At 47.2% G+C, this 18,413-nt stretch overlaps 1 protein-coding gene across 1 annotated transcript; it reads right to left on the reverse strand.

Moving 5' to 3' along the window:
- Positions 1-3,540: 3,540 nt before the first annotated feature.
- On the reverse strand, positions 3,541-18,112 carry LOC310806295 (cilia- and flagella-associated protein 57-like; the record flags this gene model as incomplete). Its single annotated transcript, XM_083672347.1, has 22 exons — positions 3,541-3,731; positions 4,110-4,245; positions 5,093-5,236; positions 5,657-5,791; positions 6,117-6,233; positions 7,142-7,285; positions 8,905-9,063; positions 10,057-10,230; positions 11,240-11,430; positions 11,749-11,842; positions 12,463-12,618; positions 12,949-13,110; positions 13,426-13,599; positions 14,769-14,981; positions 15,315-15,428; positions 15,555-15,720; positions 15,900-16,039; positions 16,306-16,458; positions 16,639-16,801; positions 17,046-17,308; positions 17,515-17,828; positions 17,956-18,112. The coding sequence occupies 22 exons, from the start codon at positions 18,110-18,112 to the stop codon at positions 3,541-3,543; spliced, it is 3,660 nt and encodes a 1,219-aa protein (XP_083528473.1).
- Between the last annotated feature and the right edge of the window lie 301 nt (positions 18,113-18,413).

Here is an 18,413-nt window from a genome sequence, read left to right on the forward strand (position 1 = left end):
GGGACAATGGGTCGAGTCACTGTCACTGTCACTGTGTCCTCTGCCAACATAGGACCCAGGACGCCTTCTGTCGGCACTGAGAGAGAGAGAGAGAGAAAGAGAGAGAGAGAGAAAGAGAAGAGGTTCAGTTGCATCATCATGCACATCAAGTCCACCTCACCTCCAATGCTAAGCTGCTGCTTCTCGACATTACATCGTTATACCTCCTTCACTTTGTTTTTCTAGCCCTGTATTTTCTTATCTCTCTCTCACGTGCGCGCTACGTCCTCCTACACGCTCCATCTCCCTCCCTCTCTGTCATCTCCCTTACTGCTTTTCTCTCACCCCTCTCTCCCTCTCCTCTCCCAGCAACTACTGTACGTTTCTGAATTCCCAGCAGGTGTTTAGGCGAGAGAGAGAGAGAGAGGGGGGGGGGGGGGGGGGGGGAGACAAAACCTGCTTCAGTCACTCAGACAAAACCAGTAGACAGCCCCCCCCCTCCCCCCACCGGTCCTGTCCTGTACCTGAGCCTGGTGTTGTTCTCCGCGTTTTCTCTCTCCGCAGCCTGACCAGGTGATGATGTCACCACCCCTCTCAGATTACATCGACTCCCTGCCGAGCCCACAGTTTGACTCAGACGTCCCCCTCCAGCTCCTCTGTATTCCACTGCAGACTGGCTAGGAAGAAACAACAACAATAACCATCTAGCCCAAGATAGTGCCAAAACACCACTCTGAGATGCAAAGAGAAGGTTTTTTTTAGAACCGTTATCTTTAAGAGCATATTTTTCCCTTCTCCCAAAATATAGTTTCCTCTCTCTCTCTAAGCTGGTGTTGTTGGTTGCTGATAATGTTTGCCCAGACAGACGGCCATTGCCCCCATTGATGTAAACTCTCTGTATCACTGGCCAGCCGGAGCCTGCCTCTATCGAGCTCAGCTGCAATATTAAAACGCTAATCAAATCACCAATTAACATGCGCGTCCCCCTTGCTCCACTCTGCTGACGAGAGGAAACTCGTTCACCTTCCCGCCCCCTCCCCCCCCCCCCTAGCTTGGGTACAGAGGCGGCCTTCAGCATATTCAAATGCCCCTGCCTTGTGAAACAGGAGCCCGGGCTAAGTCTACAACCTGATACAGTCAAGGCAGGCGTCCAGCGGGCAGCGGCCCCTCTGCACCCAGCACAGCACAGCACAGCACCAATCCACTCCTCTCCTCTCCTCATGTCCCCAGGATCTGTGTCACACAGTGGAGGCTGGTGGAGGTGGAAATGTGTGTGTTTGATACCATTCCTCATTCTGTTGCATGCATTACAATGAGCCTGTACTCTGAATTCTTCCTCCACCAGCCTCCTCTGGTGTCACACACACACCGCAAGGGCCACACACACACCTGGATGCTACTTCTCACATGTCAGCCTACACTCACCCATTCACTCTCATATTCAATTACTCATTCACCCACTCACTCACTCATTTAGTTACTCTCTCACTGACGTAGGTCCTTGGGAGAAGCTTCAATATCAAGATATTACTTCAGTGTAGTTATGTGTTGCACAATGTGTTTTATGGATGTTCCACGGTGCTAGTGACCTTTGCTTTGAATGGTATATAAATGAAGTCATGAGTAAATAACATAGGCTACATACAGGATTACTTGTTTGGGAGTTGGAGGCTAAAATTATGGTGCAAAGGTTAGGGTGTGTTAGTTACATCAACAATGTCTACTTCCTCGTTCTGAAACAAAACACATGGAACAATTCAGCACTATGGTAAACTGTTCCATTCCTTCCGCCAATAAAAGTTAATATTTGCTCAACAATTAAAATATCTCGTTCTGAAACATGTGTTGAAAACAGACTTATGGTCACTTGTCCTGGCATAGACCTACTCAGAAATATTAATAAAAACGTCATGGCTAATAACCATGATTAAACTTTGCAAAAAAAAATAAAAAATTAAGGGTGGTGCCAAGTATCCAATTTTCCACGATTAAAAACTTGACAAATGATCAAATTATGAGCTATTCAAGACTTGACTTTCAGAGGAGATAGCTTAATTCGGCGTGTCATTCAGAAAATAGGCTTTTCAGGTCTTAGGCTATTTGTATTCAATGTGTGACAGCTGCAGTGACTAGCAAACTCTCCGAGGTAGTTCTCATTCCACCCTCCGGCTCTCTGTGAAGAATCTCCCGGCAGAATGGTGACATTTTAGAAATTCAGACAGACACGAGAACAGTGGAACATGCTCTAAAGTCATAGTCATAGTCCATGACTTACATAATTGAGCTGTCATACATCAACACAGCACCTGCAGGGAGACTGAATAATAGCAGGGTATGGAAATACATTTAAAATCATCACAGTTACAGAAGCCTACCAGGCTGTTCTTGAACAGTGGGCAGGTGTGAGTCCAGTCAGCCCACTTCAATAGGTATAAGCATAAAGTCTAAAGTGAAAGAATTTCAATAAAGTTACTTAACTGCGTAATCTTAGGTTACTATATCAGAACGAATGTGTGTTCCATTCCCTCCAATACAGTACACATAAGACATTCATATGTTTGTGTTTAGCCTACCTGTGCGTGCAGCTGACCAGCTTTCTGTCGCTCTACACCCCCGCTTCGCACTGATGTTTTGTGGACGTCTCCGGTCCTCTCAGCTCCGCGCCTGGGGTACTGTACCTCTAATCATAATCTAACGTGCTGTGGTTTGTGCGTGAGGGACTGCTCTGATAGTCTCGTCCCAAAAATCCACGCAACTCTGGCAACACCTCTCTGATGTGGAGTGTCCGTGGATGATTTGGGAGGCTGCCTCTCTCGTGGAACGGTGCGCAGTTCTAAAGGACTTTCCCCGATGCAGGTGTGGTCACGGAGGCAGCAGCAACGCCGTTTGGGAGGGGAGGGCGAATCGGTACAGCGCGACCTTTCGCCGTTGTCCCGTGGGGAAAGCTTTGAAAACACTTTCGTTTAATGGGCTGTGCGCCGTGGGGATGACATGAAACAAAATATGATTGCCCGACTTTTCACTGCTACTGTTGTCCGCAAATTCCAATTGGAGAATGAGTATCGCACCATTGTGGCAATACTAAAACAATGGCATTATCCGGTCCCGTTAAACAGAAGAGCACGCACTAAGCAATACGTCTATTGATGCATTTTATGATCAATATGTTTTTGAAAGAAAAATAGGCCACCACTGTCTACAGTCCTACTTATCGAATAGTCTGGCATAACACATTCATCATTGCTTATCTGACACAATGCTTTTTATTGATTTGTCCCGACCAAGAGCAACGCAGAAAGGCCTGATAAAAAATTTATATAAAACGAAAACACTTTTTGTTCCATGTTTTTATTATCAAGAAGCTGTAAAGAGTTTCATGGTTCCGCTACAGTGCACTTTCAGTATCTCAAACTCATCTTTATAGTCTGTTTATTATTGTGATGCACTGCACACATCCATTCCCCTTCAGTCTCAGTCTGGGTCTATGTGTGTGTGTGTGTGTGTGTGTGTGTGTGTGTGTGTGTGTGTGTGTGTGTGTGTGTGTGTGTGTGTGAGGAGGGGTTATGTGTTGGTAGTGAGGGAGGGCAGCTTGGAGCTGGAGGGGGGTCTGAAGGGGTGTGTCTTAATCATGACCTGGATCTCCTCTCTGAGTCTATGGATCTCTAGCCGCTGGAGCTGGATGATGCGTTCGCCCTCCTCCTCCTCGTTCATACGGGTCACCATACTGGGGTTCACCCTGGGAGACAGCAGTGCTGCATGGACCCCCAAAACAAACAAAGACACATGTCAGTGTGGCGGATGGGGGTCAAATCTGGGTCTCCCACTTGGAATACACAACAGTGTCGACCATTAAGCCAAGAGGACATCCTCAAGGTCCAAGGGCAACACTCAAGTTAATATATCTCAGACAAGGCTACCTCATCGCGTAATTCCAAATACACTTCCACTACATCAGTCTACAGAGGAGTTGAAACTATGAATATGAACGTCATAAAAGGTAGTGGTGTGGTGTCTCTGGGACACAAAGTGATCTGTTCAAACTCCCTGAACAGTGACACCCAGTGGTTAGACAATATCAATGCTCAGATGCCAGATGACTACTTTAGCATTTCATCTGCACTAAAGGTCACCTTTGAGGTCAGAGGAGGTCTGTTTCTTGGCCTTGCGGCCGTGTCCCATCAGACTCTCGTAGTCGTGCACCTTAGAGCGCAGCAGACGTAGCTCCCGCCTCAGATTGTTGATCTCGCTGATCAGGGTCACGTTCTCCTGTGTCGTCATGCAATCATTCAACCAATCAGTGAATACAATAATCAATCAATCAATCAATCAGTCAGGTAGTAGTTTAGTTAATGTTCTATGAAAAGAGGCGAGAGAGAGAGAGAGAGAGAGAAAGAGAGAGAGAGAGAGAAAAAAAGTAAACTTGAATGCTTTTTGGCCCTAAACAGAATGTACGTGGTGGCAGACTGCCTGACCACTGTGACTGACCAGAAACTGAGGAAGACATTGACTATGTTCAGACTCAGTGAGCACAGCCTGGCAGTCGAAACAGGCCGCCACAGGGCAGCCCTGGCTGCCCAGGGAAGACAGGCTGTGTACACTCTGCCCTCCGAAAGAGGTAGAAACAAACACAGCTACACTTCCTCCTACACTGCAACACATATGCAGAAATAAGAGCAACTACAATGACTTCCCAAAATTGTACTGCACTCCAATTAATTTGACACACAAACAGACAAAACTGAAAATCCAATTCCTATTGGGGGAAAAAATCACACTGCTCCAAATTGGCAGCCAAATACATGGCTTGCTTCCACCACCTTAGAGACAGCCTGTGGAACAACAACTCAAAACAGAACTAGTAGCCTACTAATAGGAGCTGTTATTGTTACCACTGTTAAAATTGTTACTGTTTTTGTCATTTGTCATCATTTCCTTCTCTATCATTGTTGATTTATAAGTTCCTATACAGTATGTCTGCGTTGACAATGGTAAGACAATGGTCTTACCATGCTGATAAAGCTTATTGAATTGAATTGAGAGAGAGAAAGAGAGAGACAGAGAGATGAGAGAGAGAGAGAGAGAGAGAGAAAGAGAGAGATATGGTCTCAGTCACCTGCATGACCTTGACGTTGTCAGCATGGTGGACTACGTTGTCTTTGGCCAGTTTTATCTTCAGGGATGCCACATTCCTCTCCAGGTGGTCCCTGTGCCGTGCGTACTCTCTCTGGATGTCAGCTTCCCCCCCAACTATGTCCACCTGGGGGATAGAGAGAGCAGCCATTTTACAACCTCGCTGTCTTCTCAAACAGGAGAGATAAAAGGACCTTTCTGACCAGCATCCCATTGACAGCCCAACTAGGTCAAAACCTAAAACCTAAAACCTAAAATCTAAATACCCTGACCTTAAACTTAACCAAACCTTAACCTTAGCCTTAACCAAATTAAAACCAGTTCAGAAATTCAATATTGGTTGGCTGGTCAGTCAGGTCCGCTTAGTTTTTCAAGGAACACTTAGCGATAACTCAGTGTAACAGGTCATGTTTAGGAATACCCCCTGGATACTGGATAAACTCAGGGAAGGCTGGTGGAGGTAAAAATCGGAGGACCGGCTCATTGCAATGCATGGATTTCTACCTCCACCCGTCTCCACTGCTCTCATGGTGACACTGTCTCTCACCACATCACACTGCTGCACGTAGCGCTCATACAGCTCCCTCATGCTGTCCTTGAGCTTCTTTGGCTCCTGGATGAAGGCTGCACAGTTGTGGAGGTCCGTCTTGAACCTGCGCACCAAGGCCTCCACGTCCCTCACCTTAGGAGAGGAGGAGAGGGGAAGGAAGAGGGGATGGAGGTAGAAGTGAGGAATAGAAGTAGACAATGATGGACTGATGTATACACTGTAAATGCATATGTATAAAGGCATAGGTTAAAATACAAACGTATGCACTCAAGTAAACACTCTCTTTCACACACACACACACACACACACACACACACACACACACACACACACACACACACACACACACACACACACACACACACACACACACACACACACACACACGCACACTCACACATACACACATTGGAATTTAAATACTTTGATAAATACTTTGATATCAATGTCCACACACCCTCTGCATCTCCTTGTGCATCTCCTTGTCGGTGGTGGAGAGTTTGAGCTTCAGTTCACCCACGTCCAGCTCCTGCTGGGTGTTCTTCTTGTGGAAGGTGTCCAGCTCCTCCTCCATCTACAGGACAACAGGAAGCCCAGAGCATTGATCCTGCCCAGTTCCTTTCCTCACCCAGTCCATCTCCACACCCAGTCCGTCTCCTCACCCAGTCTCTCTCCTCACCCAGTCCATTTCCACACCCAGTCCATCTCCTCACCCAGTCTCTCTCCTCACCCAGTCCCTCTCCTCACCCAGTCCGTCTCCTCACCCAGTCCATCTCCCCACCCAGTCCCTCTCCTCACCCAGTCCATCTCCACACCCAGTCCCTCTCCTCACCCAGTCCCCCTCCTCACCCAGTCCCCCTCCTCACCCAGTCCCCCTCCTCACCCAGTCCCTCTCCTCACCCAGCCCTGACACAGCTGATCTATCACTGACAAAGCCCCTTGATCCTCAATCTATATGGACCTGAGACTCATTACCATTTAAATGAAGAGAAACCTGACAGGCCCTTTCTAAAAGTGTAACTGATGACGGTGTAATAAGTGTCTAAAATGTTGTTGTGAGCATTCAAGACGTTTGTCCTGATACTGCACAAAGAGTCCTACCTTTCAGTCATTATAGATTTGGCTTTGTCATTGATGAGCGACAGACCTTTACGCAAGAATCTTAAGTTATTTCTCAAAGGTTAGGCTGTCTCAGAGAAAAATGTTGTATTGATGGTCAAATAGGCAATTCAGCAGGCGCTGTGATATTCACAACAACACCTCACCTGGTTGTTGACCTCTGTCGACCTTCATTTACACTACAGAGCCACACTGTGCTGAGCTGGACTGGACTGGCCTGATTACTCATTCACCAAAATTGCTGAAAAAGTGCTGGAAAGAACAGCAGGAAAAGGAAAGTCTGCGAGCCAGAGCCATTGTGGTCGGCCCTGTAGTGTGTAAAGCCCTCAAGTGTTGACCAAAAAGGAGGAGTGTTTGTTTTACCTCCTGGATCTGCTCCTTCATCTCTTTGATGTCATTCTCTCTGGGCTCAATCTGCTTCTTCAGCTCTTTGATCTTGTAGTCCAGCACAAACTTGAACTTTTCTAACTCCTGGTTCTTCTTCTTCAGGTCATAGATGCGTTTCTCCTTCGTAGGGGACGAGACAAACAGGTCTTAGATCTCTGCAGGTTTCACACTAACCACACACCTCCATTTCACAGTCATGTATTGACTCATTGTTTTATTACATGGTAATTACATGGTTATTACATGCAGTAATTGTCATGTAACATTCTTAGGTTGTTTCAATGAACCATGAAATTGGCTCTTGCCGCTCACAAGTCTTTGGCCTAGTCCTCTTTTGAAGTTCCGATATGTTTCATGGTGCTCTTCCAACAAATGCTTTTGATATTTCATGAAACTGAATGGAAATGCCACGCGTAGTTGAACAACAACACAGCTTCGGTGATCCAGATCTAATGTTCAGCTTAACTTCTGCCGACACCTCTAACGTTGACATGAATTATCATTAGAGTCTGCAAGCAAATCTGACAACAAAACCTTCTCAACAACAGATGCTAGAGTACACCCAGAGCAAATCTTTATTCATGAAGTGAGGGACCTGCATTTGAACCGAGGCTCCTCTTTTCATGCAGAACATTTTGTACAATTGACTATGCAATCCAATTAGCTATTTGAAAGCACTCCGTCCGGCTAATCTTGTCATAGGCAGCATCTGTGACATTTACACACTAAAGCCAGTTATCAATTACGTTCTCTTTCCACACAGAGAGAGGGCAGACACAGAGAGTGCACCCACAGGATGCACGTGCCTCATAACACTGATGATAAAATACACACAGGCAGGTGAAATGCCATGGCGTCTCTCACATTAGTCGTGCCAACAACAGCAATGCTTTGTTGGGGGGGGGGGGTATTTATGCCGGAACACAAACACACCTGGATCCTAGGGATTTGACTGTTAAACTCAAGCAACAACAACACGTGACACCACTCTGGCAGAGATGCAAGAGGTATGAATATGCAAAAAAAAACTGTGGCTGTAACCTTAGGGGGGGGGGGCAGACAGACAGACAGACAGAGAGAGAGAGAGAGAGAGAGAGAGAGAGAGAGACAGACACACAGAGAGAGAGAGACAGATACAGAAAGAGAGAGAGAGAGAGAGAGAGAGAGAGAGAGAGAGAGAGAGAGAGAATATGGATGTTTGTGTGTACAGAGGGAGATGGAGCAGGTGTCTGAGACGGTGGCTACATGCTGATGCGGTGTGATTATTCATGGCTGAGCCTTCACACTCAAGGCGCTGGGGGGAGGAGTCTCACAGTCACCTTGCCTGAAAGTGATACATGACACTGAGACTCATTTAGTTCAAACCGGGAGAAAACCTTTTTGGCCCATCTGTAATGGTGTGTGTGTGTGTTATGTTTTGACAGTCAACCTGCATTATTCTATGAACTTTATATACACACACCTAGCTTCACACACCTACCTATATACACACACCGACACGCCTAATGATACATTGTTAAACTTTGAACAAACTAACTGCTGGAGTAATTTTCCCTCTTTGCCATGCTTTGGGGGCGGGGGGGGGGGGGCGAGCCTGCCCACTGTGTCACAACTCTTAGGGTTCAACCTGTTACTCCTGCCTCTCTTCTTTAATAACACACAGACACCCCCCTCACAAACACACACACACACACACACACAAACATCTCCCTGTACCCCTCATCTAACCAGCCACCCACCTTATCCTGGAGGGTCTCATCCCTCTCCTGGATGTCTTTCTTCAGAGCCAGGATGTCCTTCTCCAGGGACTTGATCACAGCCTGCAGCTTCTGCTGCTCACACTTCAGCTTATCTATCTCCACATTCCTGTCATCTATGTCCTTCTGCAGGCTGCTGAACTGCAGGGGGGAGACGGGGAGACAGGGAGACAGGGGGAGACAGGGGGAGACAGGGAGCGGTGGGGGGGGAGGCAGACATGGAAAGACAGGGAGTGGGGGAGGGAGAAGGAAATGTCATCAGTCATTGTTATCATTTACATAACGCTCATATTCATCAGAATAGGACCATATCCAACAGCATCATTAAGGAAGTAAAAATGGCCTTCCTTACAAACGTGGAGAACACCAAATTTAGCATTTTGAGGGAAGATCTCCTTTAACTGACAACCCAATGTGGAGACAAAGCCAGGAGAGGAACAGAAGACAAGACACAAGACCACAGACAGAACACACAGCACGCCAGGATGGGAACTGCATCATCTGTAAAAGGACCGGTATACGAGTTGGACTGGAATCAACATCATCCCTCTGAATTAAACCAATCCGTCTACTATTGAGTGAGTGAACAGAGCGCATTAGTCCCAAAGTGTGGACAGATGGACAGGCTTGCTCACAGCAAACAGGCCGTATGCTGCCTCTGATTGGCTGTAATGATGATCTACCGGGCCAGAGAGAAGAGAAGAGCTGACTAGGAGGTGGGGATGGAGAGAAAACAGGGTTTGGACTGGGACTGAGAGAAGAGAAGAGAAGAGAAGAGAAGAGAAGAGAAGAGAAGAGCTGAGGTGGGGATGGAGAGAGGCAGGATTTGGAGGTGAGTTGGGACTGTGAATGAGACTAGGTAGGTCTATGTGTAGGTACGTAGGTAGAAGAGTGATGACACTAGGGAGAGGTGGGTTAAGATTGACATTAGTGATTGTGTGTGTGTGTGTGTGTGTGTGTGTGTGTGTGTGTGTGTGTTGGCGTGCGTGTGTGCGTGTGTTTGTGTGTGCGCGTGTGTTCGCGTGCGTGTGTTTGTGCGTGTGTGCGTGTGTGTGTGTGTGTGTGTGTGTTGGTGCAGAGGGAGGCACATACAGTACATTAGGAGGTGGCTATAAGGTTTGGCCATTTGTTTACCTTCTTCTTCATAATACCAGTGTCTCCCTTCAGGCGCATGTTGGTCTCCCTCTCGTCCTTCAGCCATCTCTCATAGCGGATGCGGATGTCCTGGATCTCCCTGTCTCCATCCTCCTCCATCTGCTTCCTGGACTCCTCAAACTCACGCACCTGGATCCTCGACTCCTCCTGACACTGAGGGAGAGAGGGAGGGAGAGAGAGAGAGAGAGAGAGAGAGAGAGAGAGAGAGAGGGAGGGAGAGAAGGGAGAGAAGGGAGAGAGAGAGGGGTGAGATATGGAAAATACATGGAAAACAAGGATGGGGGGTGTCAACAAGAAGAAAAGAGAGAGAGAGAGAGAGAGAGACAGAAAAAGAGAAAGAGAAAGAGACATGAGGAGGATGAAGGGGAGCTCTCCAAACAACAGAGAGGTCAGGACATCCCAGGGTTAATTCCATTGTTTAGTGTTTATGCACCTTTAGTAACCTATATCCTCCATAATCCCAGTACAAGGGGGGCGGGGGGGAGCTGCAGTCCTAGCTGCTCTAAATGCGCCACCTTCCTCCTCCCATCCACCGCTAATCACATCAATTCAGGGTTTCATTCAGAGAGAAATAATAAGGTGATTATGCAGGCCCCTCTGCCACTCACACACACGCCACACACACACGCCGTACACACACACACACACATGCGGCACGCACACACACGTGCCTTGCACACACACGGCTCACACACACGCAGCTCACACACACACACACACACGTCTCACACACGCGCACTGCTCACACACACGCGCACGGCTCACACACACGCACTGCTCACACACACGCGCACGGCTCACACACATGCGGCTCACACATACACTGTTAACGTTGATGGGAGTCGACGTCGCATTTCCTTAAAGATTCCGTGGACGTCCTCTGCAGAGAACCTGGCACTCCTGGATTAATTTGTCTCTTCGCTTCCAATCAGTGTCACAGCAGGGAAGCGGGCAGGGAAGGAGGGATGGATGGAGGGAGGGAGGGAGGGAGGGAGGGAGGGAGGGAGGGAGGGAGGGAGGGTGTGAAGGTGCCACTAAACGCCTGACTACACTACATCTCCTCAGAGGGTTCTCTGGACCCAACCCAAACCAAAAAAAAAAACCAAAACTCCTAACTTCTGCTCCATCCATACACATAGTACACAGAACCATCTTCTCCTACCTGTTCCAGAACCAGTAGTTTCTCCTGCATCTTGTTCTCATAGTACAGTGTGAGCTCCTCCAGGGCGGCGACCTTGCTGTCCTCCATCTTCTGCAGCTGCTTCTCATAGTCCACCTGCATGTGTTGGGACTTGAGCTGCAGTTCCTGGTACTTCTGATACTCCAGCATCAGCTTCTGGCTGTTGGCTGACTCTTTAGAGAGCACAGGGCACACAGAGGAGGGGGATGATGGGCAGTAGATGCTAAGTGGGATCCTTGGGGATGACCCTACCCTAAACACTAACCTGAACAACAAAACCTTAACCCTTAACCCTTATCCTAACCCTGACCTTAACCCTTTACCTCGGTCGGGCCTCGCCAAGCATCCCAGTTAGCATTTACTGTATAAAGGACCCTGGACCCAGTGAACCCTCTGAATGAGCCTCTCTGAAGAGTACAGAAATGACAGAATAGAAATAGAAAGAATAGAATATAAAAGAAAATAATAATAGCCAGTAAGAGCCTGTTTACCTAAATGGTGCTGCTCTTTGGAGTGTTTCTCCATGGCTTCATACATGGCCTCCTGGTGTTCAGACTCTGTCTTGGCTTTCTCCGTCTTGATAATCTGCTCCAGCAGAGAGAGAGAGAGAGAGAGAGAGAGAGAGAGAGAGAGAGTGAGAGAAGGAAAAAGAGAGGAGAATGTCTCTACACATGCACCTCACTAGTGGCCACCTTACACCCCTACCAGAGACACTCTAAACCCTCATTTACATTTTATTGATCTAGAAGTTTCTCTTATCAGACCCAACTTACAAACCAAAGGACACTGGGTGCATACGATAAGGAGAGCTGACCACCACTGAAAGTTAATCGTTACAGTGTCCTGCAGAGCTGTAGTAAATGTCTATAGAGTTATAGTGGGGGGATCTAAAAATAGGTACAGTATTTCTGTTCATCGGCTTTAAATATTTAAATAAATACACTCCAGACATTTTAAGCCACATTTCACCTTCGATAATCTCAACAACCCTTTCAAATGATACTGTATCATCACATTCATGTATTTTAAGTATTTTGTAAACACTATTCTATTTTGCTTACACCTGCTTTCATTTAAAAAAAAAAAGAAAAAAGAAAAACGACTGAAAATGCACTGACTTGACAAGTCTGACGTGACATTCACTGTTTGCTTTGCTCACAAACAGTCATTGAAGTGAGGTAGTGATTGTGTTGAGGTGGTCTGACCTGGATCTTGGTCTTCAGTGACTCTATCTGCTGGACAAACTTGTCAGTGAGCTCCTTGATCTTCTCATTGTAGTTCATGTCCTTTAGACGCAGCTGGTACTCGTTCTCCATTTTCAGCTCCTCCACCCGGGTCTTCAGCTCCATCATGATCTGGTTCTGTTGGAGAGGGAGAGAGAGAGAGAGAGGGGAAGAGAAAGAGAAAGTCGGCCATCTTTACCCCAATATGCAATGAGAAACAATCCAATGGGAGATTTGAAAACTGTGACTAGCGTTTCCCTAATATGCAAATGCAATTTTTCTGACTGTTTACTTAAACTCTGGTTGAATAATCAGCGTTTTCTCAGAAACATTGGTAAAGACAAGGCAATACAAATCATGCTGTCGAGTATTCTGAGCTGTTTGGTATTTTTTGCTCTGCTCAGCACTATTTGCTCTAGCAAATTGGGGCCCCATACTCTATGTCTCTAAAATTCCCCCATGCGTTACCTTCTCCTCCAGGTCAGACTTGGTGATGAGGATCTCCTCAGCGTACGTGATCTCCTTGTCTCTCTTCAGACCGCGGCCCTCCTTGTCGATGATCTTCCAGATGAGCAGACAGCCGTCCTCAGACACTGACAGAAGGTACTGGTCATCAAACGTAATCACCATCTGAAGGGCAGCACAGAGTAGATGTGACGCACATCCACATGGAAGACCCAAGTGTCTACATTTAGGCCAAGAGGACATCCTCAAGGTCTTCGGGCGACACATGAGGCCTGTAGATCGATCAGTATGCCAGTACTAGTCAGCAGCATGTGCTATCTGAAAACAGCCAGGGTGTACGACAACCCCCCCCCCCCCCCCCCCCCCCCCCCCTACCGCCCCCATAGAATGGATTGAGGAATGGAACACATATCAAACACGTTCCATCCATTACAATGAGCCTTTTCTCCACCTCCAACACCCTCCTGATGAGACTCAGACCTTGGTGACAGGTGCGGCGTGGGCCTGGTACTCGACCCAGTCCTTCTGGATGGACAGGGGATACTTGATGGCACGGATGGTGCCGATGGAGGTCCCGGTGAAGAGCATGCGGCCAGAGCGGGACATGGCGATGGTGGTGTAGGCCACGTCCTCAGCAGGCACCTCACGCAGAATCTGATAGACAGAGACAGAGAGAGAAAGAGAGAGAGAGAGAGAGAAGAGGGATGAGAGAGAAAGAGAGACACCCAGAGAGAGAGAGACATGAGAGAGAGCAAGACAAGAGAGAGAGATAGAGAGACAGAGAGAGAGAAAGAGAGAGAGGGAGAGAGAAGGAGATAGAGAGAGAGAGGGAGAAAGAGAGAGAGGGGGGGGGGGAGAGAGAGAGAAGGAGATAGAGAGAGAGAGGGAGAAAGAGAAATATGGGGGGCAGCCAGGGATGAACCACCCCTAACCCTAACCACCACAATTTATCACAAAATAAATACTTAAAGCAATGTTTTCACAAATTTCTGACTATATAAAGCCAATAATGTATAAAAGCATTAATTCCATAGAGGCTGTGATTTATCGTCAATATTGTCACAGGTAGGGGGAATTGTTAGGCATGACGAGGTGGATTAAAACATGCTATCTTCTCTGTCAGTAAAGGTTTTGTCTACTTCACCACCAGATGGAATGAAAACAGCCTGATTGAGAGGCCTGCATATATATGAAATCACTGATCTGTTCAGGGCTGCCTATAAAAGCCCTGCAAATGGAGATGTTTGTGATTGTGTGGGCTTTTTGTCCCAAGCTCTAGCAGCCAGGAATAACTCAAAGGGTTCCTGACAGACTGAATGGGGATTGTTTTCAGAGAACTGTCAGGAAGATGGCTGTCATTCCTCAATAAAAACTGACAGCTGAGTGTGAATTTAATGGACTCTCTGGCTCAAGTGATAATGATGAATATGGAAATAGCACTTTCTCTTTGAGAACTTCACACAGCGGGAAACCGGCACTAAAAATGGTGGATTAAATGTAATAAATTGAGAACCATCTATATTCACTCAAAACTGACAGCTCACTCTAGGGAAACCTTGTCTAGTGTAGACGTATGAAGTGACAATAAGGAGAATGTTTAATAAAACAGTTTGATGATCAAATTGTTTGATGATTGAACCCCTCAGTTATTGAAGTCTAAACCATCCGTTCGATTTCATGAGAAATACATAATAGATGTCGATAAACACTGTTCTCAAAACGCACTTAAATGCAACGTATATGCAGTTGCCAGTTGCTACAGTGGCTGTGTTGTACTGCATATGAAATGAAATGCTGAAAAACGAGTGAGTCTTGCGCCTCACATGACAGTCTTGGATCTCCTTTAGAGTACAGTCGGTCCCCACGGCGAAGATGGTCCTGGCGTCCGGGGACACAGTGACACCGGTGTAGCTGCAGGACTTGAGGACGCTCTCGGACTCTCTCTTGCTGGTCAGAGTGTTCCACTCGTACACGGCCCCCTCCATACCGCACGTCACCAGCCTGCTGTCATCCATGCTCCATGCTATGGAGCGCACCTGGGGGGCATAGGGGCAAACACGAAGGCTCAGACAAACCCACGTCTGCTGCAATCATGTGATCTCAGTCATGGGATCTCAGAGAGATACAGTCATATTGATTTGTCAATACAAATTGTACTAAAATGTTTGGAAATATCTTTGCTCTCTGATGATGATGCATTTAAGGCACGAACAGCATAACAGCAGCGACCTCCACACCAGGAGAGGCTGGTGGAGGTAGAAATCGGAGGACAGCCTCATTTGAATGCATGGAATTGAGTGAGGAATTGTATCAAACATGCGTTTCTACCTCCACCAGCCTCCCCTGCTCCAGACATGTATCTCACTGACCTTCCCATTGTGGCCCTTGAGGTTGAGGATGCTCTCACAGGTGGTGGTGGAGTAGATGTGGATGACGTTCCCGTTGACAGCAGCAAACATGTGTCCTCCATGACTGAAGGCACACTGAAGACAACATTTAACAAATGTTATGGTTTTACTGATTGTCAGTTGGATAATGTTTCCACAGTTTTCAATACTGTAGCTATGAAGAGTCTGAGAGCTTCTCGTCCCTCTCCCTGATTGGCTGACCTCTCGACAGCCGCGCACGGTGAACTCCTTGAAGGTCCTGACGTCATCGATGAGCAGGTTCATCAGACGCAGCTTGTCTGAGAAGCCCACCAGGACAAACAGCCCTGAGGGGTGCAGAGCGATGCTGAACGCCTCCTCCTGGAACTCCTTATACAGCTCCAGGGTACTAGGGGGAAGTGAAGAGGAGACGGAAGGGCTCAAACCTAAAAACTTGATCGTCATATTTTCCTACAGTTCGATTCAGAAACATAGCACGGGGGCAATGAGGATCACATAGTTTCGACAGTTTAAAGACTTTACACACGATCTCTTGAGTTTACAATAGACTGTGATGCCAGCTCTTACTTGGTCTCAAAGTTCCAGATGCGCACAGACTGGTCCAGGGAGCAGGTGGCGATGATGGGCTTGCGGATGCAAATGGACAGGCCAGTGATGGACCCCGAGTGGAAGGATTGGGACAGGAACTCAAAGCGGGCTTGCTCCCCCTGAATACACACACACACACACACACACACACACACACACACACACACACACACACACACACACACACACACACACACACACACACACACACACAACTTATAGGAAACAACTATTTATGAGAACATCTTCATTAACTGTTTCTAGTTAATCCCTTTCCTATCACAGAGGAATATTAGAAGTGTAGATGCAGGGGTAGAGTGTTGGCTATAGATGACTACAGAACAGTATGTACTGTCATTAGAAGGCTGTGGGTGTTCATAATGACCTTGCTCATCTCAGCAGAGGACAGGGTGATGCTGTAGAGCTGGCCACGGTCTGTACTGGCCACCACGGTCTCCTCTGACGGACTGATCACCAGAGAGACTATCTGCTGCTGCTCTGCCTGGCTGGGCTCATGACTGCAATAGTCTGGGGGGATCTGAGCAGGACCCACACGCACGCACGCACGCACGCACGCACACACACACACACAAAGTCATACAACAACACAAACACAGAGATACAAATGGCAGACATATTCACGATGAAATGGAAACAGAAAGACATGCACATAATAACAGAGAGGACACATAACACGTAGTACGGTGAGGCTTGTCACCTTTATCTCCCTGGTCTTCCTGTAGTTGTCCTTGTCATCTGTTCTCTCAAACAGACACACTGTCCCTGGGCCAGCAGAGCAGGCGAACCCTTTGGAGTACGCTGTGATAACCGTAACCCGTGGCAACTGGGGAGGTCCATCTCCATAATCTCCCTCTGCTGTACTGTAAAAGATAAAACAATAACAAGAAAACAGTAACATGAAAATCAGATGATTATTCTGACCGCCTGATATCCGTTCTGTGTCCTGTTCAATTAAAGAAAAGGCCCAAGTGAGACTCTTAACTGCCTATGCAATATCCAAGACACTCTAATAGCTAGTCTAGCTGGCCGTAACAGCTTATTCCATGTGTCATTGTCCCCATGAGTGTTTTTCAAAGCTCCAATTATTCTTCTCCCAATACCCACCTCTCTGGGTCATGCGAGGTGGTGGTCTTGGTGGTCACACTCATTTCCCACCGCAGGTCCCCAGACTCAAATACCATCAGCCTGCCTGTCTCTGTTCCAGCAATAACCCTCTCCTCAGACATCCAGGCATGGGAGAGGAAGTTATAGGACTCCGGCTTCTGGAAGGTGGACTGCTTTAGCGCCCCCTCTGCGTAGCGGAAGAGCTTGAAGACCCCATTCCCAGTCACACAGAGCTGGGTGTTGTCATATGGGTTGAAGCTGATCTGAAAAAAATTAAGCGTGGGACAGGGCAATCAAAGCATGCAGGTTAATCGGCTATTGAATGTGTGTGAACAGCTAGAGAGTTGATACTACAGTACGAGGGTAAGACTCCAGGCATGCTATGTGTTATCAATAGAACACTGCTAACACAGTGATCATTCAACACTTTCCCAAAGTTGTTATGAAGGAATCTAACCAGTGCACTCACCTGTGTGACTGGGAAAGCAGCCACTGTAGTCTTCACCATGGCCATGACCTTCTGCTTCTCCCACATCCAGTAGAACAGGGTCCAGTCTGGTCCCCCTGACTGGCCAATGAAGTACTTGGAGTCGGTGGAGAAGCTCATAGAGACAAACTCTTGGACGGGGATGTCTCCTCCGTTCAGCACCTTCCTCTTCCTGCTCTGTTCGTGCTGCAGGTCGTACACAGTGATGGTGGCTTTGTCCCCGCGCTCGGACACCGCCAGGTAGCGGCGATTTGAGCTAATGGCCAAGGCGTACATCCCTTGGCTTCTCTCCAAGCCTGAGAAGCACAGAAATACAGAGCATATACATGGATGAATCCTAGTGAACATAAGAGCAGTGGGAGTCAGGCTACTTGACAGGCAAATTATGCACTCTTATGAAGGGGCACAGGCTTGAGGATTTACCTGGGATAAATCTCTGCCATTTCTGATCGATGTTATAGCGTACACAGTTGTTTCCAGATGGGAAGATCACAGTCTGCTCATCGAAGTAGCACAGGTTATTGGCCACACCTGTCCGCAGACCAAAGATGTGATGACACTGGGCCACCACTGCAGACATTTCACGTCAATGCTGATTTATAAAAAATCTGCAAGTGAAGGGATAGAGAAAAAATAAACTAATTAAGAAGGGGTTTGATCTTCACGAAGTGGCAAGCAGAACCTCAGGATTTGAAGAAGAAACTCTAATTGAATTCGTTAAGACTATTGATCCTAGACTTTGATTTGCAATTTCCCTCTGGGCCATATAAGCCTTCCCAAGTAGCAACCTTTAATCTACCTGGAAGACTTGCAAGACTGCAAAACTGATAAAAGCATAACAACATTTTCTAATCTTACCTTTATCTGATAAACTAAATATT

This window comes from Argentina silus, assembly GCF_951799395.1.
Source record: "Argentina silus genome assembly, chromosome: 6".
Taxonomy (NCBI): Eukaryota; Metazoa; Chordata; class Actinopteri; order Argentiniformes; family Argentinidae; genus Argentina; species Argentina silus.